Source organism: Mycotypha africana (assembly GCF_025528875.1).
Source record: "Mycotypha africana strain NRRL 2978 chromosome Unknown BDF20scaffold_16, whole genome shotgun sequence".
NCBI classification, from domain to species: Eukaryota; Fungi; Mucoromycota; class Mucoromycetes; order Mucorales; family Mycotyphaceae; genus Mycotypha; species Mycotypha africana.
The window spans coordinates 212,098-235,343 of NW_026515740.1; the positions used below are offsets into that span (position 1 = coordinate 212,098).

The 23,246-nt window shown below is 38.3% G+C and overlaps 7 protein-coding genes and 1 non-coding gene across 8 annotated transcripts; 3 read left to right on the forward strand and 5 right to left on the reverse strand.

The window, feature by feature from the left end:
- Positions 1–785: 785 nt before the first annotated feature.
- Positions 786–4,015, reverse strand: BDF20DRAFT_233517 (P-loop containing nucleoside triphosphate hydrolase protein). The gene is made up of 6 exons (XM_053074972.1): positions 3,642–4,015; positions 3,470–3,543; positions 3,247–3,403; positions 2,800–3,173; positions 982–2,673; positions 786–886 (listed from the first exon to the last, which is right to left on the reverse strand). The coding sequence occupies exons 1-6, from the start codon at positions 3,694–3,696 to the stop codon at positions 857–859; spliced, it is 2,382 nt and encodes a 793-aa protein (XP_052931008.1). The 5' UTR covers positions 3,697–4,015; the 3' UTR covers positions 786–856.
- A 128-nt stretch (positions 4,016–4,143) lies between these two features.
- On the forward strand, positions 4,144–7,405 carry BDF20DRAFT_900906 (Dyggve-Melchior-Clausen syndrome protein-domain-containing protein). The gene is made up of 9 exons (XM_053082766.1): positions 4,144–4,631; positions 4,721–4,773; positions 4,843–5,113; positions 5,176–5,591; positions 5,654–5,838; positions 5,916–6,053; positions 6,131–6,342; positions 6,406–6,766; positions 6,832–7,405. Exons 1-9 carry the CDS (start codon positions 4,174–4,176, stop codon positions 7,000–7,002), a joined length of 2,265 nt encoding a protein of 754 aa, XP_052931009.1. The 5' UTR covers positions 4,144–4,173; the 3' UTR covers positions 7,003–7,405.
- Positions 7,406–7,953: 548 nt separating this feature from the next.
- BDF20DRAFT_t161 lies at positions 7,954–8,027 on the forward strand. The gene has a single exon. It is a non-coding gene; the product is annotated as a tRNA-Val (tRNA).
- A 2,275-nt stretch (positions 8,028–10,302) lies between these two features.
- On the reverse strand, positions 10,303–11,157 carry BDF20DRAFT_917640 (uncharacterized protein; the record flags this gene model as incomplete). Its single annotated transcript, XM_053084592.1, has 1 exon — positions 10,303–11,157. One exon carries the CDS (start codon positions 11,155–11,157, stop codon positions 10,303–10,305), a length of 855 nt encoding a protein of 284 aa, XP_052931010.1.
- Positions 11,158–11,609: 452 nt separating this feature from the next.
- BDF20DRAFT_900917 (uncharacterized protein) lies at positions 11,610–15,246 on the forward strand. Its single transcript, XM_053082767.1, has 5 exons — positions 11,610–12,337; positions 12,433–13,257; positions 13,361–14,036; positions 14,141–14,685; positions 14,764–15,246. The coding sequence occupies exons 1-5, from the start codon at positions 11,756–11,758 to the stop codon at positions 15,034–15,036; spliced, it is 2,901 nt and encodes a 966-aa protein (XP_052931011.1). The 5' UTR covers positions 11,610–11,755; the 3' UTR covers positions 15,037–15,246.
- A 534-nt stretch (positions 15,247–15,780) lies between these two features.
- Positions 15,781–16,871, reverse strand: BDF20DRAFT_908444 (succinate dehydrogenase iron-sulfur protein; the record flags this gene model as incomplete). Its single annotated transcript, XM_053083480.1, has 3 exons — positions 15,781–16,461; positions 16,646–16,747; positions 16,815–16,871. 3 exons carry the CDS (start codon positions 16,869–16,871, stop codon positions 15,781–15,783), a joined length of 840 nt encoding a protein of 279 aa, XP_052931012.1.
- Positions 16,872–16,875: 4 nt separating this feature from the next.
- BDF20DRAFT_233650 (uncharacterized protein) lies at positions 16,876–19,204 on the reverse strand. Its single transcript, XM_053074973.1, has 2 exons — positions 17,047–19,204; positions 16,876–16,921 (listed from the first exon to the last, which is right to left on the reverse strand). Exon 1 carries the CDS (start codon positions 19,039–19,041, stop codon positions 17,176–17,178), a length of 1,866 nt encoding a protein of 621 aa, XP_052931013.1. The 5' UTR covers positions 19,042–19,204; the 3' UTR covers positions 16,876–16,921; positions 17,047–17,175.
- A 420-nt stretch (positions 19,205–19,624) lies between these two features.
- BDF20DRAFT_917644 (stress-activated map kinase interacting protein 1-domain-containing protein) lies at positions 19,625–22,644 on the reverse strand (the record flags this gene model as incomplete). The annotated part of the gene is made up of 5 exons (XM_053084593.1): positions 19,625–19,677; positions 19,749–19,881; positions 19,963–20,261; positions 20,356–22,037; positions 22,142–22,644. The coding sequence occupies 5 exons, from the start codon at positions 22,642–22,644 to the stop codon at positions 19,625–19,627; spliced, it is 2,670 nt and encodes an 889-aa protein (XP_052931014.1).
- Between the last annotated feature and the right edge of the window lie 602 nt (positions 22,645–23,246).

Here is a 23,246-nt window from a genome sequence, read left to right on the forward strand (position 1 = left end):
CGGATTTCATCCATACAAATTCGACTAACTTCTATGGCAAAGTCCAACGAATACATTTCAGTTATAATAATTGCTGGTGATGAAGTGTTGTATTTAGCTTCGAGATAAGAGATAAGGAAGAAAAGCACTACAAAGACAAACGGAATCAAATAGCCCTAAACTTATATATGCATAAGATATATAAAGATGAATAGGGACCTTCTTAGAGAGCTTTCGACTGCATGTGCACTTAATTATTGCCCTTTCTCTTTCGAAAGCGGTTTTTTTCTTTTCTGATTACAGCTTCAAAGCACGCAAAACTGCTATGTAAAATCATATTTCTCCCCTTTAAGAAAAGAAAAACGACCCCTTGATTTGTAAAATCTGGGATGTTGGTAGTAGAATTTTATTCAAAGGACATGTATATGGTAAAAGGTGATAAAATAGATGAAAAATAGATAAGATACTCTGAAAGGAATAGTTACTGTTCGACTATGATATTTTATGGTATTTGTGTATGTGAGGTTTTAAAAAAGCTCCTGCTGCTGCTATTGAAAAGAATTATTGTCTATTACCGGTCATGAAGCCTGGCATCCAAGATGTTCGCTTATCACGCTTGCTACTATTAGTATCCTCATTGGTATTATTAGCAGGTTCAACAACATTGCCGCCTCCTCTCAAGGGCTTGGCAATTCTTCCAAAATTCAACCCCATGGCTGGCTGGTTTGGTTTCTGATTCCTTGCTTGTTCAAGACGATCTCTTACTGCCTGGAGTTGCACTTCGAACTTTTGATTTTGGTGTATTAACTTTTCTTGAGCATCTGTCAAGAGGGTTTCCAAACTTTGAATACGTTCATTTCTAGCAAGTAATTTACGTTCAGCCACTGCAACTTCTTTCTTTAGTGAGCTATTTTGATCAACAAGCTGACAAAGAAGACCATCAAAATATTAGTCATAATGTTTAGATGATTGTTTAAAGGCGAATAAGTTCGCTTCCTTTACCTGTTTTTGAACGTTTGTTAATTGTTCTAAATTACGCTCAAGGAAAGCCATTTTTTTCTGCTGAGCTTTGTTGTTACTGGCACGGAGAACATTATTATATTGTTCGCGTGTTTCGTCCAGAGACATCTCTAATTCCACGACTTTTTCACAGCGACCTTGGAGGTCTCTCATAAGAGCTTTCTTCATCATTTCAAAATCAGCTAATTGTTGTGCCATTTGTTTTCTCATGCGCTCAAGATCTTTTTCTTTCACACTGAGATCTGATGGGGATGCTGCTGCTAATCCACCTGTTGCTGTAGGCTGCTCCGACAATGCTGCTTGCAGTTTTTCATTGGCAGCTTTCAGATCATTGATAGCCGTATCTAACTTTGTATGTTCAGCCGTCTTTTCTTCAAGATCAGATTTCAGTTGATCGATTTCTCTTTGTTGACTTTCTCTTTTAGCGGCATACTGTTGCTCCAGCTTGGATTTAAGAGCAGATATTGTCTCTGCAATATCTTCATTTTTGCGTACTTGAGCTTCTTCTTCAGCGATAGTTTTATCTAGAAGCTCTTCGTATTCTTGTTCCAAAGAAGCAAAGCGAGCCTCTAATTCAGACTTCTTCTTCTCCATTGCAGATTTTTCTTCCATTAAAGTGTCAATTCTCTTTGTATGTTCTTCGACTAAAGCTCGTGAATCGGATAAATCGCGACGTAATGCCATGAGTTCTTCCACAGACATGCTTTGTTGACCACCGTCTAATTCCAGTTTCAACAATGCATCTTTCATATGGCGTTCTTTTTCATTCATTTCGCCTTCAATTGAAAATCCAGACATAATTTGTGCCATCTTTTCCGCTTTCTTCTTCTCTTTGTCGCTCAATACATTATCCTTTTGTGCTTGTCTCATCTCTACAAGGCTCTTCTTGAGTTCTTCCAGTTCAGCCATCAATTCAGCATTGGCCTCTTTTAGAGAATCAACAGTAATCGCATTTTCTTTACTTTCGTAAGATATTTTCTGAAGCTGAAGTCTCAAATTACTCAATTCGGATGTCATGTGCTGGTTCTCTTGGGTGACAGACACTTCCTGTTCTTTGTAATAGTTGATTTCTTCTTTTAGAGATTCTAACAACTTTTCACGGTTAACAAGCTCTGTTTCTTTCTCGGCAATTTGATCCATAAGTTCATTTTCACGGCGAAGGAACTCATCACGTTCATCTTTCTCCAAAATGATAGCTGGAGTGGAAGGACGAGAAAGCTCATCGGGTAATAAGGGGCTTTTAAACCCGGATAAAGCGGAAGGAGGTAAGGCAGGGGCTGTAGGTGTCGGTGTTGTACCCAATGGCCCACCATTAGCAAACTCACCGCGGGTTACTTTTTCCATGGTAACCCATCTTTCTTCAGGAACTGTTTGGCCCGCTCTCCACAGATTAACTTCTCCTTCAAGGGCACCAATGTAAGCTTTGTACGTGATTGTCTCCGTTTTAACTTTCTTTAGTAATGCCTTGAGTTCCGCCGGACTTAGATCAGCATTAACTTTGGCTTTATTCTTGATAGTCTTGGCTCTCATACCAAAACGTAGAGTAGATAAGGTTTCGGCCTCATTATAAGACGATGGTGAGCAATTGATGATAAGTGTTGTTCTGGAATTACCACCGAGAGACTCCTGTAAGATACGAGTCAATTTTGAATCACGGTAAGGAACATGGCTTGACTATTTGAAACAAATGAAAAATGAGAGAAATTTCAGGAACATGTTCAGCACAAGGAAAGGCAACAGCCCAATTTCCATAAATGAAGTAAATGTAATGCATATTTTCGGTAGAGCTTCATTTATTACCTTTCCATCTGTTAATGAATTGATGACCATACCCAAAGCAGTTAAGGATTTATTGATCTTCTTTGCTTCTTCTAACGTTTGGCCAGATGCACCTGTTTTGCCTACTTTCTCGGAGCCGGCTAAATCAACCAGATAAAGTTTACCGCTCTTTGCTGCACCAGTGTCAATGTTCTTTTGAGTAATTGTAATGACTACAATGGAATGACTTCTTGAACTCTCTGCATTCATGTTAGTTGATGCAACCACACGATTCTGACTACCATTTCTCATGACCTGATATACGTCATCAGAAGAACCAACATAAACTTCAAGTAAGCCTTTTACGTAAACACCATGTGTCTTATCCTCATGGATGGGTAAATTATCGTTGGAAGCTATATTAGTTGTTTCATGAATTATTAAATGATCGTTTCAAATATGTTGTACTTCTAACTAATGTTAACCTACGATTCAATAGATCTCTGACTTTTTCCATATAAATTTCCATATAGGACACTTTGACGGTGAACTCCAGATTACTTGGTGCAGCCATAATACTGTCAAATATTTGTCCGACGATACGAGGAATAATACCTCTTGTATTCTCATCATCAATATCAGCACCCTTTTGAGACAAATATATGTTCATTAGTAGAATGAAATGTTTATACTGGTTGCTAAAGGTTCCTACCATCATTGTGAAGGTTTTACCGGATCCTGTTTGACCATAAGCAAATACAGTGCCATTATAACCTGCAGTAACGTCTATTTACAAAACAGTTTGCATTCAACGTTAAAGATGAATTTAAATTTCTACACCCGCACTTATTATCGTTTTGTAAACACATGGAATAATTTATTACCATCGACAATCGTCTTGATAGAGTAATCAAACACATCTTTCTGAGGTGTGGCCATTCCGAACACCTTATCAAAGGCAAAACTACCTTGAAAATCTTTACCCTGATACAAGTTGTAGGTTTGTGTGAGTTATACGAAAAGAAATAACATTTGCTAACCATCCTCATTTCCCCGCACGAACCTTGAACTCAAGCTGTGTCCCGTCTTCATCTATTTCGATGATGGGAACACCACCTTCTCGGATTTCCAATGAGTTTTGAGGTCTGAAACGACAGACAACCTTGATATTGTTCGACATAAAATGTGAGTAGAAACAAAAGCGAAAAGTGCAGAAGACGAAGAAAGAAAGGGAAGGCAACAAGAATGAGAAAAGAAGTGCAAAATTAAGGGACGAGAAATTTGTTTGAGACGATTGTGTATAAACAAAGTTTTTGATTCGATCGCCGCGAAAAAGCGCAAGAGCTGAGAAGTTGCTAAACACAAAAAGGTTAAGCGCTTAGCATTCTTTTCGTTAACACTCTGCAGCATCAGATTATGAACAATTCGAAAAATGTGTCAGCAACACCTTTGACAGCTCCAACTAGAACTTTGCAAGCACCTGAACCTACCAGTTCATCTTCGCGGAGAATTGTAAACTTCAACAAAAACACTGACAATTTACACAACAATAACTCATCGTCTGATGTCAGCGTACCTGTATCGCCTCACCTTGAACTGTCTGATAGCTTTGCAGCACTAAGTACTTCTATATCTTCTTCAGCAACTGCCACTACACCCACTGTAAAGGCTTCACCGTATTACTTTAATAATAAATATACCTCCCAACAACAAATACAGCATAGCACCAACATAAACTCACCAACCATTACTGAAAACTATAGTCCATTCTTTTCTTCAAATCAATTAGCCAAAATCAAACCAATATGCTCCACTGTGAACATAACAGACTGGTCTTTCTTATCAACAGAGAAGTATCCTTCGTCATTAAATCAGTAAGCACTTTACTTATTCTTAACCTGGATAGAGGACAATGTAAGGTTCGACATAGAGGCTGATACATATAATGATGTGATAATAATAGACAAGATGCTATCGATTTGGAAATGAGCACCATTGGTCTATCTATAGAATTAGGTACGGTCTTATTTTACTGAATGACTCCAATCTTCTTCGTCAATGTAACAAATTCAACATACAAAATAGCCGCAAACAATATGAAAACACGAAACCTCAATAGACTGATGGATCACTTACTCGAATTGTTTGAAAACTTACAACGGATTCAAAACCAGGATATCATAATACCAATAGAAACATATAATGCATTACTTTTGACAAGAATATTCATTAAACAGTTTGCCGACAACTTGTGTAATCAGGAAATCATCGAACAAATTGAAGACGATACAAGCAGAAAAAGAGGCGAACAATTATTTAAACATTTACTGTATATTCTAACAAATATGGACCCAAGGTAATGACCTTAAACACATATATCATTGATTAAAGTTATTTCTAACGTCCTTCAAAACACAGTTCGAACTATTCAACTTATGAATTCTATGTTGAAGTTTTAAACACATTTTTTGTGCTCATATCAACGCAGCTGTATCAACAACATTTGTTTAAAATGGAAGGCGAAGAAGACAACTACTTTCTCAATCTCTTAATGACAAAATTCCATAATAGAGCAGAAACAATAGTAGCGAGATTATTTGAAAATTTCATAGCCCAACATTTACCTCCACCACAGCCACCAGCAGGCGCTCTATATACCGCTTATAGCTATTTTTTCTCCTCAGGGAGAAATTCTTTCCATTACCAACAAAATAATTCTTCACCTCCTGTAGCAGAAAGAAGTCTACTGCTTTTACTCCTATTGGGCAATCAGCCAGAGAACGATTGGACCAAATCTTATAGACGAGCGATAGCTAATTTAAATGACCATCATGGTGAGTATTTGGAAACGCAATAACGAACATGCTTATATAATTGCACTGACATTTTCTTGCAGTAATATCCAGTGATATGGACAGTTGTGACGGAGGAAAAATGCACTTGATATCATTTAAAAATCTGCTGGACATATTCCTAAAATCAATTCATGTCGAAGAGAAAATGTTGCTATTTTATCTGATACTCGTTGAGAATGAATCCTTCAGAGTGTATGTACTATCAAGAACGGATCAAGAGCATATTGTAAGTATAATAGGTAGCTAAGTTTCATTTTGCATGATCACTGGAATACCGTCCTCACCAAACACATAATCAAATAGTATCTACCTATTCTCAAACTTATCTACGAATCGATGGAGGGCACCAGCAAATTCAGTTTCTCACAGGTCTATATACTGTTGACAATTTTACTGATGTTTAGTCAAGACGATATGAACAATGACGCCATCCAGAAAATTGTAATAAACAAGTAACATTGCAGTTGGAGTATCGATTTCTATAAGCGCTAATTATATTGCTGACCTTTTTAACATAGACGGTACAGAATATTGCCTGGTTTACTGAACGGCCTCTGCTGAAGTCTATTTCTTTGGGTGGTTTGATGATACTCGTTCTTTTGCGGATAGTTCAATTAAATTTGTCACAGAAGAAAGATGCTTTTCTTCATACAAATTGCTTGGCTATTTTGTTAAACATGTCAAGCACTTTATCTGATATGCACTCATACATAGCCCAGAGAATTATCAGGTAGTAAAAAGAGAACTATCAGATAAGAAGTAATCTAACAATATAAATATACTTTGTACATAGTATATTCGAAGTTCTAGCCAAACGCTACATAAAATTAATGGATAATCAGCAACAACAGCAATCTGACGATTTCATAGTTTATGAAGATTTGTTGATCTTGCTCATGGAAATGATGAATTCAACCTTGACTTATCGTCTCAAACAGAATTCCCAACTTGTTTACGCGTTATTGCAGAAAAGAGAGATATTTAACCCTTTTCAATCAAATCCTCGGTTCATCCAGCTTGTACAAAATGTTGAAGAAGTTATAACTCACTTCAATACTCGTCTAGCTGAGGCCAATCTGAAAGCACCTTCTTCAAATGAGGTCTTGAGATTAATTGAGCAAGCAACAAGAACGTGGTCTAATCACAAACTTATAGTACGTATTATAGCTTCTGACATCATGGATTGTTAATTGAGATTGTTCTAATCCTTCTTATTTAGCTTTTACCGAATTTGAAATTCAGCTATCATCAAGATCCTACCACTTCCTCTGAATTCTTTATACCATGTATCTGGGCTTTGATCCAGAAAAAATATTTTATCTATTGGAGTGAAAACAAAAGTCATATTTTGGAAGCTTACAAACTTATAAATCAAGAATTTGATGAATAAATGGGCTTTGAAGCTGTACCTCATATATTGTAATCTAGAACCTTTACATTTGAGGAACTACCGTTGAATGCCACAGTATTTCTATACTCTTTTCATACATCACTATGAACTATACCACACTTAACAAAAAGGATGATATTATGTTACAAGAGAGACCCAAAAAACAATTGTATATAAGTCATACACGTACTGCCTATACAGTTTTATCTTGATAACGCTTTCCTATCAGCTCGAAATTCAAGGAACGGTGTCATGATCTGTTGAGACAACCCAGTCTAGCATAATGAGACAACAACTTAGAAACAACTAGGGTTACATACACTCATGGGTTTTATGGTTAATAACATACTCACTGGATCACATGTCTTACTAACTTAAAGTATAAAAGATTTACTCCTCAATGAATGAATAAAGGGTAACCTTTTTTGGCAGTCTCGTTATTTTTTACTTTGATTGTTATTATAAAATATAAATCACAAACGGATATTCTTTTAAATCTTGATGTATAAACATTCAGTTTGCTATGAACGCTTCCCTCTCTGACTTTCAGCGAAAAATAAGGGACGAAGGAGACTCGTCTCTTATTAATCACTATTGGTAATATTTCTCGCACACACCTTCAAACCGAACTTACAAAAGAGGTCGAAGTATCACAGCTCTAATATTATCGCCGGGTTCTGTATCTTCTTTTCTGTAGATTTCTATTCATATGCCACCGATACCTTTGAGCATTTTACAACAGGATGTTCTCTTCTCTAGCAAATATGGCAGAAGGCCCAGCGGTGTATTTCCCATTACTCTGCTCCCTTTACAGTAATGTACTATCTGTCATTTATCTTTTTATTCTAACGCGTACTCTACACCGAACCTTGTCTCGCCGAACCGGAACGTCATGTGTTTTAAACTATTAAATATGCTGATAATTTATGTTTTTAACACTACAAAACATCTGATTTCGTGGTGTAGTCGGTTATCACGCCTGTCTAACACACAGGCGGTCCCCGGTTCGAATCCGGGCGAAATCATTTTTCTTTTTGGTTGGTATACGTGAGACGTTTTTGGATTATCTTTCTTCGTTTCTTCTGGTTTTTCGCGTGTAATGGAATGAAGTTTTCGCCTGGAGTCAGAGTTGAGTCAGCTAAAATAGCTCTGTATATAGATCCATAAATTGAAAGTATAAACGATATTGACGTTTCTATTAACAGTGTGTCTACCACGTTATAACTAAACCGTATCAAATAGATAATAAAAGAAATAGATTAGAAAGATGATATAAAATCAAAAAATAGACAATTTGATTTACTATTATGAGTCAACAAGTATCCAGTAAAGATAAAGCTGTCAGTCAATGTATTTCAAGCATACTGCCTATGTGATATATTAATGTTCCATTAATGTAATTATAGATTATTAACTCTTCCTTGAAATAACGCGTCCTACTACTTCCAAAGGAACCGACACAGCCCAAATGATTTTGAATAATAGGCTCGTAGCGTAGTTTGCAATAGATGTAATGACTTTTAGAGATATTAATAGTCATTCAGCGAATAGAGACTGTGAAAAGTAAATGAGTTATTTGTAAAGACGCTTAGAAAGGGCTATACTGGGGAAACATTTCAAAAATTACCGTGTACTGTATCTTGAGTAATATTTGCAAAGGCATTAGATAGTGTGTAAGAAATTAATTTTTATTAATTGCACTTCCCAAGTTCATAGCAGGTAGATATCAAAACTTAAGAAATGTTGGCTTGAAACATTGCAATGCATTTTCTCCCCCTTGGATTGTAGATCTCCACTGAATACGCGGTTTTTTTTTTTTTCAATAATACTCACAATATTGTTTACGTTATCTATAGAGAAATTTGTTCCGTATGTATTATCTCGACCTTTTAAAATGATGTGTTCCGACAACTTACCACAGGAGGTGAATTATGTAAATAACAGAGAAGATATAGTTGCTTTGAACAATATAGTAAGGTGACAATGTGCATAAAATAATTTTGGATTGTGTAGAAAATATACTTGGAAGTTAGGAAGGCTTAATAGCTTAGCGTGTAAATTCAGTCATCCAGTCGAATTTGGTGAATTTAACCCTCAACCAACATTTTACATTCTTGCATTCAATTTTATAATAGTTGTTATTATTATTGTTCCATCACATTCGACTCGTATTAATAGGGATAAAAATTATACAGTGCGGACTTTATGGGATAGGATTTTTTAATGAATTTCAACCCACAGGTTGAATCTATCCCACATCATTAAATCCATTCCCACAAACTCCGCACTGTGTACCAATTCACTAAAAAATGACCAAGAGCAGCTATTGTTACTTTACATTGTTCCCGCATGTGGGTTATCACCTTACCACATAATGTAAGTTAGTAGAACGTAATGATACCGTTCTTATTGAGTCAACCATATGGTTTTTCAATATTCGACATCTATTCGAACAATAAGTACACTGCAGAGGGCTTATTGTTATGTATTAGGCCATGCGATTTTTTCATTCATCGAAGTAAGCCAAAAGTTGGTTTGTATGTTGAATGGTAATAAACATTATTAGCACGGAGCAAATAAAATTATTTATTCTTGTTACATCAGCAATGCATCAGAAGTACTTGGAGTTGATTAATAACACGTTTGGTAGTATTAGAAAAGGGATTCACGAAATATTTTCTCTTGACGATCACCCGTAGTCTTACTCGACGATAACTATAGCTGTACAAAATGAAAGTAAAACTCGTTAATTGCGTACATGTAAGTAGTTACGATGCTGAAGCACGGAATTTATTTAAAAATGGGTCATAACTCCTGAGGCTCTATTCATGACGATAATGTTAGTTTTAATGGTAGCAAATTCTGCATTATATTTCAATAATACTGCTCGCTTCGTCTTTCCATCTATATTGACATTTTCCTCGCCAATAGATACGTACCAAAGTAAATAATTTCAATTGTGTATGGATAAAATGAAAGCTTGAAGCATTATTGTACCAGTAACACTGCACTTCAGCCTATCGATAAATGGTACAATTTTACGTGTTGTTAAATTCTTTTATCCAGATGACAGCAAATTCTGATGTCAGACTCATTGATTCTGCGATTAGATGGCTTTATCATGATAAATGGAATACATTATAGAGTTTTTACTCGAGGTATACGACCTACTATGCATACAATGGTTTTAAAAGTGTGATATATATAGAGGCAGTAGATACATACTTTAAAAGCATTCAAAATCACTTTATCCCTCCTCAATGAGATAGCATAAATATAAATTATTAGATAAGGTATTGTTTATGGATCGATTCTACGTTTCTTAGCATAATAACGAAAACCACCCAGTGCTTCGTTCATTCTGACTCTTCGATTATACTCATTTCGAGCTTTGTCCTTCAGGCTTATGTTGTCCCGATTGTTTTTCTTGAAAACGTCTTCCTTACGCTTTAAAATTTCAGCCCACTGCGTTCCTCTGTAATATTCGAGGCCTTCTTCAAGAGCCTTTATTTCTTCTTTTGTCCAACTGACCTTTGGCCCTTTTGTTTTGGGAATCTTTATCTTCTTATTATTGCTGTCGATATACCACCGGCGTGAACCATCTTCTGGATTGAACTCAGGACCAAAAGAGTTCTTACGCATTTTCTTAACCGTTTTGACATTTAACCCTTCGTCGTCGTCATCCGTAGTAGTGTGATGATCATCTTCTGTTTGCATTCGTTCCGCTTGTTGCTCTGGTTTGCCAACTGGTTCTGCTTCATATGCTGCTTCGGCCATATGCTCAATCAAATCTTGTGGTAGATCGTCGAAACTAGCAGCAAGAGTATTACCTTTCTTTTTCTCGTCCTGCGGAGAAGTTGATACATGATCGTCCTCATTTGTTCCTGTTAAATCAAAAGTGTAGGTTGCATCGCAGTATTCTTCATCTGAATTGCTCTCTAAATCATCATCATCTTCTTCCTCTAATTCTTTTGAGTGATTTGAAGGCTGCTGCTTATTAGGGATGCTCATAGGCTCTCCATCAGAATCTTCATCTAGATCTGTTATTGTGTATGCTTGAACTTTTGTGCTACGACTATTGTTGACAAATGACTGATCTTTATCCGTAAATCCGGCATCTGAAGCCGTTAAAGGACGAGCATCTGGATCAGCCATCATGATTGATCGGGTGCTTGGCTTATTTTGAAACATATCTTTAAATTGAGAAAGAAAGCTGCTACTTTTGTTGGATAGCTTGGAATGAAATGAAAATAAATTTTCAATGCATTAATTTTTTCTGATAAAATATTCTGTTCTGCTTCCTTCCAACTGCAATAGTCTTAATGTAGAAATTTTAAAGGCATCGAAACTGTTTATTGTGACGGAATCGTTTCATAAACAAGTTATAAGTAGGTATAGACCTTCGAACCACTGGCATAATTTAAGACTAGCGATTTGATTCTTACATAGTTAATGACAAGACAACAGCAACTTTGTCCTGCATGCTAATAGAGCAAGCGATTAAAACGTTTGTATCCTCACAGTGATACAGACTACCATATAAATATGGGAGAGCATAAAGCAAGCATTAAAAGCTTCCTGACACAGGCTACAGCAGTTTCAAGGCGCCATTTATTGCTGAGACTCAAAAATCGTCCCAAAACCCAAAATCCACGTTCTACTCATTCGAATTAATTAAAGCTGTTGTTGAGAAATATCGTTATTTTTCTTTCGCTACATCAGCTTTAAGAAAGTGTAGGGAAGGAGTTGACAAATGCAGCCTAATCCTTCATACCAAGCCGTATACGGCGCTTCATCGCCACATCAGCAACAGCCACAACCGTCATTGAATGCAAGATCACCAGCAGGTACACCTCAGCTGTCGTCTCAATCTATGGAAGCAACAAACACCAAAAGGACAAAACGTCAGTATCCTCGGGCTCAAGCACACGAATTTATTGCAGGAAATGCAGGTTATTCCCCTGAAATTCGAAACTCTTCTTATCCTCAGCAACAGCAGCATTTTCAACAGAGAGGTTCATACTACCAGGCACAACAGCAGCCGCAACAGTTTATACAACCTCAACCAGCTACGTTCACTGCACAGCCTACACTGCAACACTCTGCAGCTTCGCCATACCAACAGCAACCAATGCTCTCTCCCATAACACAGCAACCTCAACAAGGTTATATTACAAATGGATATAACCAAATGTTGAACGGTATGGCACAAATGAGTCTGAATCATTCACCAGTGCAACAGCCTATGATAAGACAGGACGTGCCACTTGTCGGACAACCACCCGCGATTGAACATATTCATGAAGAACTATCTGCACCAGCTATTCCACTCAATGTAATTAATTATGCTTCTATGAGTTATATTATATAAGGAATCGAGTCCTTACACCTTTTTTTTTTTTTTTTTTTTTAACCAATGTATATATATAGGCAACAGCTACAGGTTCCTCTTTTGCTCAAGTGCACACGAAATTCAATCATTCCACTGTTAATGCTTTCCCAGCCACTAACGCACTCTTAAAAAAGTCCAAACTGCCACTTGGCCTGATTATTCAACCTTTTCTCAGTTCAATCTCATCCATGTCATCTAGTGATGATAAACAACAACATAGAGAGGATGTACCAGTTGTACCTGATACAGTTGTGACGCGTTGTTCCCGTTGTAAAACGTATATCAACCCTTTTGTCCAATTCACGGCCGGTGCGCTAAAATGGCAATGTAATATGTGTGGGTTGGATAACGATATTCCGCAAGCGTTTGATTGGGATATTATGACTCAACAACCTGCTGATCGTTATGCTCGACCTGAGCTCAATTACGGGTGTGTAGATTTTGTTGCTCCATCAGAGTACATGGTCAGACCACCACAGCCACCAGTTTATGTGTTTGTGATTGATACTTCTTTTCAAGCTGTTCAGTCGGGTATGATTGCTGTTGTAGCTGATGCGATTTTGGCTTCTTTGGATAAGCTGCCGAATGAAGATGGAAGGACAAAAGTTGCACTCATGACAGTGGATAGTGCAGTAGGTTTTTACAAATTGAGTGGACAAGAATGTGAGCTTTTGGTTGTGGGTGATTTGACGGATGTATATCTTCCTCGTGCTGCTTCAGATCTGTGCGTCAATTTGGTGGAAAGTAGAAAAGCTGTTGAGGACATGTTAATCAAAATGAAAACAATGTTTAACGGCAGCTCTCATGCACACACACCTTCCAATTGTTTGGGTGTGGCACTTCAGGCTGCTCGTAAATTATTGGTAAGTTGCTTTTCCACTCACCCCTTCCCCCCTTCTTTTACCTTGGCACAATCTGACAAGGAAGCTCATCGAGAGTACTGACAATCTGTTGACACAATTATAGTCTCCCACTGGCGGTAAGATTGTTTGCTTCCAAGCTAGTGTTCCCAATATAGGCGATGGTGCGGTGAAAGCGAAGCAAGAATCTAACAAATCTATTCTTGATTCACCCATGCTGTCCTCAACCAATACACAATTCTACAAATTATTTGCTAACGAGTGTACAAAACTTCAGATCTGTGCGGATATGTTTATTTTTGGAGGCGGTCAAAATCAGGTCGCCGATGTTGCTACGCTTAATATTATTCCTCGTTACACCGGAGGTCAAACCCATTATTACCCGGCCTTCAATGCTGCTGTTAATCCAGGCGAATGCCAAAGATTGAAAGAAGAGGTGATGGCCCTTCTGTCCGAGCAAATCGGATTGGAAGCAGTGATGCGTACTCGCTGTTCCACCGGTATTGTGTGCCATGCATTCTATGGTAATTGTACAACGCGTGTTCCAGATATCATGGCACTGCCAAATGTGCCTCGTGATCAATCGTACGCAATAGATCTAGTGATTGAAGAAGATATTCAAACACCTTTTGTTTATTTCCAAACCGCTCTACTACATACAACCTGCTTTGGCGAAAGACGTATTCGCGTTATGAATTTGTGTTTGCCTGTAACAAAGAGTATTTCAGAGTTATATGCTTCTGTTAATCAAGTGGCATTGGCAAGACTGTTATGTCATCAAGGTACGCTTGAAATCAATATACCATAACTATGGGGGGTGATATCATGAGTAGCTCCAAGCCATAAACTGTTGAAACTAACGCTTTTATTTACATGTTTGTTAAAGCAATGAATAAGGGGGCTAACAGTAAATTGAGCGACGGCAGAGACCATCTATCAAAGGAAACCGTGAATATTATGGGTGCTTATGCCAAAGAAGTGGTCGGTATGAACAACGTAGCCAACAGTCAATTGAGCATTTGTCCATCCCTCAGCCTATTGCCCTTATTGATTTTGGGTATTCTGAAAACGGATGCCTTCCAAGACGCACCTGTTCCCACTGATATGCGTTCACAATCTGTCATTTTATTACGCACGTTACCTACAAACAGCTGGTTACGCCTTGTTCACCCCAGATTCTATTCCCTTCACAATATGCCTCCTAATGCAGGCACTGCAGCAACGACGTCCAATACAGAAGGACAGCAGCAGGCGGGCAATGTAGTGATGCCACCCACAATGAATTTGTCCAGTGAAAAGATTGAACCCTATGGGTGTTACATGTTGGAAGATGGACTCCATGTGTACATTTGGGTTGGTAAACAAGCTGTTCCTCAACTTTGCCAAGACCTATTAGGAGCATCTAATGTTGAAGAAATCAAATCTGGACAGGTAAAAGAGAGCCTACAGAGAGGAAGGATATTCCCACCATAAATGATGCCTTTTTAACGCTTTTCCCGTTATATACAGGTTCCTACATTACCCAACATTCCATCTGCTTTGTCAGACAGAGTTAGAAATATTATCCAGCATATACAAAGAAAACGACAAACTACATATTACCCCACAATTTATATTATTAGAGAAGATGGTGAACCTATGCTTCGTAATAGGTTTTTGGGTTCCTTAATAGAAGACCGTCAGCCAACCGGACCTACTACTGCTGGAGCAAATCAACAAAATGTCAGCTCTGGTATGAGCTATTTCCAATGGTTAGGATACATTAGATCTAAATCTCAATAAAAACTCTATACATACATGACTCTCCCAGTGCCACCATCTATAATCAATCAAGTAACCCTCATACACTTATATATATATTACTGTAATCTTTATAAATCAAAATAAAGTTTTGGCGTGCTTTTTCTTTTCTACAAAGAGAACGCTATCGCAGCTTTCACAAATTAACGTTCTGTACTTCTCGATTCACAACCCTATACATTTAGACAAGGGGATTCACAATCCTATACAGTGCTTGTCATGCTAAGCGTTTTTACATTATAGTCAGTTCCGCGACCTATGGTATATCATTCCCACTCTTTCATCGGTCAAAAAAAAAAAAAAACCGAATACAAAATAATTCTAGATAAGAATACCAAGCTAAAATTCATATACGAGTATTGATTGAGAATAATCGAACGCGAGGTTAACCTTTTAAATACGGTCATTTGATTTTCAATTTGAATTATACAAGAGAAGACAGCTCACAGTAGGGGAATAAAAAAGCCATCTTTATTGCAATCCAACTTTTTGTTCTATGTCAACATGAACAACAACAAAATATGCCAATAGCTAAAATGAATATACCACTTGTGGTCTTCTTCTTTAACAAACTCAACTCAACTTTACACTCATAAATGACTACTACAATTATTATTACATTAGCAGTATTAAAAATATTCTCGCTTTATTGTTATTCATGGGGTAGTAATGTATGTAATGGTATTGTTTTTTTTTTACGTTGTTACGATTTAAAATATAAATGTTCTACTCAAAAGCCATTTTAGCTTTGATTTCAGCGATAGCAGTACCAGGTTGTAGGCCCTTTGGACATGTTTTTGAACAATTCATAATTGTATGGCAACGATACAATGCCATTTTATTTTGTAGTTTTTCTCTGCGTTCAGCGCCATATTGGTCGCGAGAATCAATCATCCAACGATAGGCCTGCATTAAGACGGCGGGGCCCAAGTATTCTTCTTGGTTCCACCAGTAAGAAGGACACGAAGTAGAACAGCAAGCACACAAAATACATTCATACAGACCGTCTAGCTTCTTACGGTCTTCAATAGATTGATAGTTCTCCTTGCCATCTGTCGGAGGATTTTTTTGTTTTAGATAAGGTTCGATGCTCTTATATTGTTTGTAAAAGTGTGTTAAATCAGGCACCAGGTCTTTCACAATATTCATGTGGGGCAAAGGATAAATTTTTACAGGTTTGCTGAGATCTTCTTTGTCAATCTTGGATATACAAGCCAATGTATTTCCACCTTGGATGTTCATAGCACAAGAACCACAAATACCTTCACGGCATGAACGACGGAACGTCAGGCTGTGATCTTGTTCATTTTTGATTTTAATGAGGGCATCTAAAACCATAGGGCCACATGTATTCAAGTCAACTTGGTATTTTTGCAGTGTAGGTTTTTCGGTTGGTTTGTCAGGGTTCTACATTGGTTGTGCACCGTTAATATGTTTGTACACATACGCACACACACACACACACACACACACATACGTACACATGTTTTATCTTATCTCATTTATTACTCTATTTGGTAAGACCCTTCCCGCAACAATCACCCACCCACACACGCAGAGAGATGATAACGCTTTTAACAATTTACTTTACCCAACGATAGATTTCGAATGTTTTCAGTCTAGGTTCCTTCACGTCTGTCGTTGAGGCCATAAAGTGAGTGTTATTCGAATGAAAGGCCCGGTTAAATAAAGACTAGAAAAAAAAAAAATTAAAACATTTTGCACAAACTCTGCTGTATCAACGTTCGACAAAGACTTACAACTGCAACGGATGCATTCCAACGACTTTTGACTGTTTGCAAAGCAATCAGAGACATTCTCAATATGTTATTAAAAAGTGAAGAGTGGGGAGGGGTGTGTGTTTAGGCTTTAATAAAAGAAAAAGTTAGGCAAAGTAGAAGAAAAGAGAAAAAAGAAGAAAATATTTTAGCGGATGACGATAAAATGCGGGGAAAACTTTCATGTGTGTTTCCCTATTTGCCTTTGTCCAACCTTGGGAAAGCGATTGTTGAGTTTCAAATTCTTGATTTTTTTTTTTGCGGAGGGAGCAGGGGTGAGAAAAAAACCAGTTCGCAGTAAAGGGCAATCGGCTTTTATTATTTCTTTATGAACAATCACAAATTACAAAGGTACAAAGGCTGGCTCTATCGGACCTTCACACACAACATTCAGTTTTTCGTTCATATCCAATTTCCGATTAGTAAAGACGATACGAACTGATTTATACAAATAGATCCGTTTCCTTTCATTTCTTATAAATTGCATATGAATGGCATATCTCAACACATTCCTTTCTTGTTCTTCTCCTTCTTCTCGCTGCTGCTGCTGTTTCTGTTGCTGCTGCTGCTGCTGGCGGTGACCAATGACTACTTTGTGATCAATGATTTGGTATGATTTTTGACGTAAAAATGTCTTGGTATTCCTCGGCATGCTTGTAAAATCATAAGGTATCAAGAACAATTTCACAGCTGTCTTATTAGGGTTCTTTACAACAAATTGCAATTGTCCTTTGGGTGGTATACGATAACCTGTCAATGACGAGTTATGAAGGGTATGATCTAAATAATGTTGGATATCGACAGTGCCAACATAAGGTGTGGTTGTATAAGAATCATCTGTTGTGTCGTTCATTTGAGTATAAAATGTAGCAGGAAAGGAAATGGTCCAGTGAGGAGGACATTTGAGTGACGGTTTACAATCACCTTGGCCCAAGACGCCTATTTGGCAATGAAATTCGATTGCTTTCGACAGAGGCATAAAAGACATGCGACCGGAAAGCAAAGACTCTTCAAAACTACCTACAAGTGAACCGCGGTGCTGACCCAATTCTACAGACGCCGAATCATGCCTTCTTGCGGTGTTAGAGCCATGTAAATGCTGAAATCGTGACAAACGATTACCATTACAGCTATCACTGTTGCCCTTGAGGGAACAGCTGGGTGATGTAGAGTAGGTAATGCTTGTTCTACGGCCTCCTTGCGTGTAATGATGGTGTGTATATTGGATTTGAGAATTCGTTGCTGGAATAGGTATGGCATTGGGAAGTAACGGTAAAAGGTGATTCATATCATTGTTTTCAGCAGAGTTGTTTTCTTGTGCTGCTTCACTTTCAATAGCAGATAGAGAAAGTCTGGACAATCTTCTCACAGCCACTGTAGGTGACGCAGGAAAAGGTACTGACGGTGATAACGGTAATACACCTGGAAAGGTAGTTACAGAAGCATGTTGGATCATGACGGTTGGAGGCGCATGTTCATATGGCTGTTGCTGCTGCTGCTGCTGCTGCTGCTGCTGCTGCTGGTAGTGGTTGTGGTGATGATATTCTTGTTCTTGTTGAACTTCTGTCTCAGGCGTTGGTCGTGGAGAATGAAGAGGACTCAGAGGGTGAATTAATTGTTCCTCATAGGAAGGAATTGGCTGTTGTTGTTCTTTTTCTCCAGACGGTTCAAAATCAACTTGATTAGTCCAAAAGGCATTGACATCGTATTCAACAGAAACTTTGATGGTTTTTGACAACTGGAAGGACTTTGTTGTTAAACTTCCAGTATTTTGACCGGTTTTTGCAAACTCTGGATGTTGACACTGATTGAATTTTGCTTTGATGTCAGAACTGCAATGACCAGAAACAAAGCAAAGTTGTTGTAAGTGAGTTGCTGGTAAATCATCCACCAGCATAGCAATGTCACTGAGATCACTGAGGCTTTCTGTTGAACTCGTTTGATGGCAAGTGTCATCGCCCAACGAAAAAGTCCATTTTTCGAGTAAATTATGTGTTTGTTTGTGTAAGATATAAATTGTATATTGATCTGCTATTTTGTTTAAATTTAATATACAATCTTCCCGAGAATGCAATACTGGGTTTTTATTATTGTGTATCAGACACAACGGATCATTTGACCTCTTATCAGCATTCATTCGAGATATCAAAACAACATTGATAAGTCTGTGAATGACGGACTGCAGTGAAGTATGAAGCGGAACAGGCATCTTTTTATGTTAAAAATAGTCTTTTTGCACTCCCAAAACCAGTGAAAAGATGCCAGCTTTGAAGTATATTGAAAAAAGTGAAAAAGAAAAGGAAAAACAAGTTTAAATGAAGCCAATAGCTTATATCGACAGAACAAGAAGGTGAAGGAAGTATGGAAAATTTTTTTCCTTTTTTTCAGGGTTTTTATTAATGCAAAACGCCTCAATTGTTTCCCTTTGATTGGTTCATTGTACTCTTATCTTTTCAGTGCTTTATTCAATCCAAGAAACTGAACTTGATAATGTGTTCAATGAGTCCATACTATTTAAATGACAGCATAGAAGGAAGAACTGGCCTCATTCAATCCAAAAGGTGTATTATCAATAGGATGGGTTTTTTACTTAGTGTTATAAGCATACCGAGCTCTACTATTCTCTCTGCCCATCCATTTGCCTAAGCTTCAGATCAAAAATGACACTCGTTGATTAAATCTTTTGATCTTGTTTGACTCAGTTTCATCAACGCAACGTGATGCTGCAGTCATCTGTACTAAGTTTCACTACTATCATGCTTTATTTTTGATACATGCGCTAGTGTCTGGGTTCATGTTCCTTTTGTTACTTGCATTAAAAAGCGAATCCTACTACATATTTCGCCTGTGGACAAAAGAATGACAATGAGAACGTTTTCCTATGCTATGGGTTGAATGAAATAATAACAGACTTACTGGCTTCTTTCGCACTTTCTGCTTCCAAATCATACGTTTTGAAATCCCTTTCTTTCAATAGCACAATCTTGAAATTGGTAGGTACTTTCTTACTCTGTTTACAAGACCGCACTGCACTTGCATGAAAGGATGTCTAGCATTATAAATATATATTTTGAGTTTCATAAGGACCTCTTTTTTTTTTGTCTAAAAAAACCAAATACAAAGAGCTTACCGTCTTGACAGAATCAAACATGCCTTTATGTTCAGGAGGCATGAGATGAATATAATCACCATCAATGGCCAAAATATACACTCGTTTACTCACAAACATCGGCATCTTTCGACTCACATTATACTTTTTGTATTGTGAAAAAATGCTATCATTACCCACTGCTGCTGCAGCTGCTGTATTTGTAATGGCTAGAGAAGGGTCAATCGATGAGTAATTTCCTGTGGTAGAAAAGTACATCGGATGGTTGACTTCGTCCTTCTTCCTTTTAATCGGCGATCTCCACAGATGAGTGTTTGTAGCTTATCGGAAAAACAGAGAGTGTAAGTAAGTCCATCCAATGGTCGAATAGAAATGAAAGGAGGGCATGGGAAAAAAGGGGTACTTCAAACTTACAACTAGGCATGGTCAAAGCTGTTCCTTTCTTGGTGAGAGTCAAATCCGTGATTCCTTTCAGACTTTCGACTGTTGTATCATTCGATACGATCACATTACTATCTGCAATCGTCAGCATGTATTCGTTGGGATTCAACTTTCGTTTTCTCGACACAAGTTCCAATACATCTCCAATAAACATTTCAGCATACACAGGGATGGCAGTCGTGGCTGATACTTCTTCATTCGTCATCAATTTAATACGGAAATACTTAAGGGGTGTCATGGGCATGGTAGCTTTTGTCAGTGTAGCTTTGGAGGATGGGACAGGAACAGCCACAGTAGAAGGGTCTTGTTCAGGTTGTTGCTGTTGTTGCTGCTGCTGTTGCTGCTGCTGTTGCTGCTGAGAAATAGAAGGTGTAATAGCAGTAGCAGCAGTAGCAGCAGCAGCAGTAGAAGTTGGGTGATCCGTCGTATGTGGTTGGTGAGTAGGCGATAAAATAGGGGATGTCATATAATTTGTAGGCTCCAACAGGGTGCCGTGTTGAGCGTGTGTTATAGGAATGGCATTTCCTGCTATGGCAGCGGTCGTTGTCACATTGGGTTGTACAAATGGCCCCTTCGTATCAATGGTAAGGCCAGCACCAGCACCCATGCGACGCTGTTGCTTTTTCTTTGTCAAGGTGTCCAAGTCCGGTTTGCTTCTACCCATCCTTGCTCTATCCGCATCATTCTGTTTTACTTGAGATGGTGTAGCTCGACATAAGGCAAATTGATCAAACGACACTCTACCAATATTTCTGGTGCGATCGATCGCGGGTAAATCATCTTCTACTTCGCCATCTTCTTCTGCTATCATCAATACCCATTCTGCTAGATCGTAGCATGCCTCGTCTAGTTCGGGTTCTCGTTTTTGCTCAACGTATTCGTAAAGAATGTAACCGATCACATCATCCGTGATCGCTTCAGGTCGTACAATGACCGTAATGGGTTGAAAGGGTTGTTTGGAATGTGGCAAGTAGACACACAACGTAATGGATTTGGGCTCCCCTTTGCCTGACACAAAGGAATATTCGGCAAATGGGTTTTCAGCAGCACTTGCCTTTTCAGCAATCATAGCAGAGAGGTTGGAAGTCACCTTTTTGTTGATGTCAGTAGGTTTCTTCTTGGTATAATCAAGTGGCGCCAAAGGTGCCTTGCTGAGCGTTGCCGTAGAAGAAGCGGTTGTAGGTGCTTCTGCTGAAGTGACGGAAGGAGGAGAAGTAGTAGTAACAGTAGTAGTAGTAGTAGTAGTAGTTGGAGTAACAGCCGTTGCCGCTTTGCTTGCTGCAGATGCGACTGTTGCTGCTAATGCTGCTGTAGAGTTTATTGTTGCGTTTTTCGCTCGTGCAGCCGTAAATGGCAGTGGAAATGGTGGTTGCCCTCTTCGAGACAGAGGAGAGGTAGGTTCATAATTCTGTTCCTTTGAAAAGTTCGTAGTCACGAAAGGGGCCATGGTGTTAAAGTCGGGATGGTTGTTCATATCGTCAATGGAGCTACGGGGGGAAGGGTCAATGGCGGAATCGACAGAAGGATGTAAAGACGTAGTGGGGTATGAACGCTGAGTAAGGGTATTGCTGTGGCTATTGAAGTTGTTATTGTTATCCGGTTTGGCTGTAGCTGCTGCTACCGGTGATGTTGCTTCCAATTCATTCGGTTTTCCACTATCATCAAGGATGGGGGTAAAAAAGATAGAAAAACACATAGCGAGAGTGGGGGCTGTTAGTATATACTGCATAGCTGCCATGCTATTGGAGAGTGCTCTTACCTTGAACGAGACATTATTGTTTGCTTATCTACTTCAATGTCATCGTCTTCACTGTCAGTTGTTATCAATTCCGACTTGGTATTATTAGCTTCAGTATTTATCATTGCATTGTTACTATTCGCCTGAATATTCAAAGGCTGCACGGGTACAGGAGGGTATCGTACGCTGGTGTTGGGTGGTTTAGTTTGTTGTTGCTGTTGAATGAATGCTGCTTGCGCTGCTTTGCGTTGACGATAATGATTCCGTTTCGTCGTTCGCGGACTACTGGTCAATGTCACTTGTCCTAAATCATTATTGTTACTTGTGGACGATGAGAGTAGATTATTGTAAACGGGGGAATAGCAATATTGCATTTCGGGATAGACAGGCGCTGCTAATCGAACATAATCATCAGACATGACGGCGGGTGGGAAACTTATGATGCGTTCACCACGTTCATCCAACCTCAAAAACTTGATTCGACTTATATGAATTAAATAAGATGGATCTGTAATCAATGACATATTGAAAAATTTGAAGGTAACATGAATTGATGGGTACGTGGGGTTATATGAATAGAGACAGTACGTGTTAAGAGAGATAACTGAAGAGGGAGGAAATAGAGCCCGTTTTAATGCTACGTCTGAAATCTAAATGTTCCAAACGATTGGCTGAGAGTCGATAAAACTCCTAAACACGGAGAGACTAAAACATTTCTAATTTATTTGAAAGCAGTAAAAGACAACAAGTAAAATCAGATCAAAAAACTAATGAGCTGCTACAGGCAATATTTGATGATAATGGTGTATAAAACAGGTCTAACGCTTTTGTTTGATAAACTGCTTGTTGTCAGCAGCAACAACGGATTATGCTTGAATATTATCTTTGTATGATTTGTACAAAAGGTTCAAATATCAAAAATAAGATCCTATGTTCAGAAAGGGCCAAACTAGCCTCTCAACAAGTGAATTGATGAACAAAGATAGTTATACACTTGAAAGGTGAACTATTTTTAAAAGAACAGAACCACCTCCGCAGTTTACAGACATTATAGCTTTTACCACTACGATTGAAACAACTAACAGAATGTTCAATATAGCTATGGCACTTTGTCAATGCTAGCCAG

Excerpts from the sequence above, each read along its gene's own strand:
- BDF20DRAFT_233517 (XM_053074972.1), bottom strand. The coding sequence starts at position 3,696 with ATGGCCACACCTCAGAAAGATGTGTTTGATTACTCTATCAAGACGATT. Across the intron at positions 3,404-3,469 it reads GTAAAACCTTCACAATGATG|GGTGCTGATATTGATGATGA; the intron begins GTAGGAACCTTT and ends TTGTCTCAAAAG. Across the intron at positions 3,174-3,246 it reads AGTCAGAGATCTATTGAATC|CTTCCAACGATAATTTACCC; the intron begins GTAGGTTAACAT and ends CAACTAATATAG.
- BDF20DRAFT_900917 (XM_053082767.1), top strand. The coding sequence starts at position 11,756 with ATGCAGCCTAATCCTTCATACCAAGCCGTATACGGCGCTTCATCGCCA. Across the intron at positions 12,338-12,432 it reads CACCAGCTATTCCACTCAAT|GCAACAGCTACAGGTTCCTC; the intron begins GTAATTAATTAT and ends GTATATATATAG. Across the intron at positions 14,037-14,140 it reads AAGACTGTTATGTCATCAAG|CAATGAATAAGGGGGCTAAC; the intron begins GTACGCTTGAAA and ends TGTTTGTTAAAG.
- BDF20DRAFT_233650 (XM_053074973.1), bottom strand. The coding sequence starts at position 19,041 with ATGCCTGTTCCGCTTCATACTTCACTGCAGTCCGTCATTCACAGACTT.
- BDF20DRAFT_900906 (XM_053082766.1), top strand. The coding sequence starts at position 4,174 with ATGAACAATTCGAAAAATGTGTCAGCAACACCTTTGACAGCTCCAACT. Across the intron at positions 5,839-5,915 it reads GAACGGATCAAGAGCATATT|TATCTACCTATTCTCAAACT; the intron begins GTAAGTATAATA and ends ATAATCAAATAG. Across the intron at positions 6,767-6,831 it reads GGTCTAATCACAAACTTATA|CTTTTACCGAATTTGAAATT; the intron begins GTACGTATTATA and ends CTTCTTATTTAG.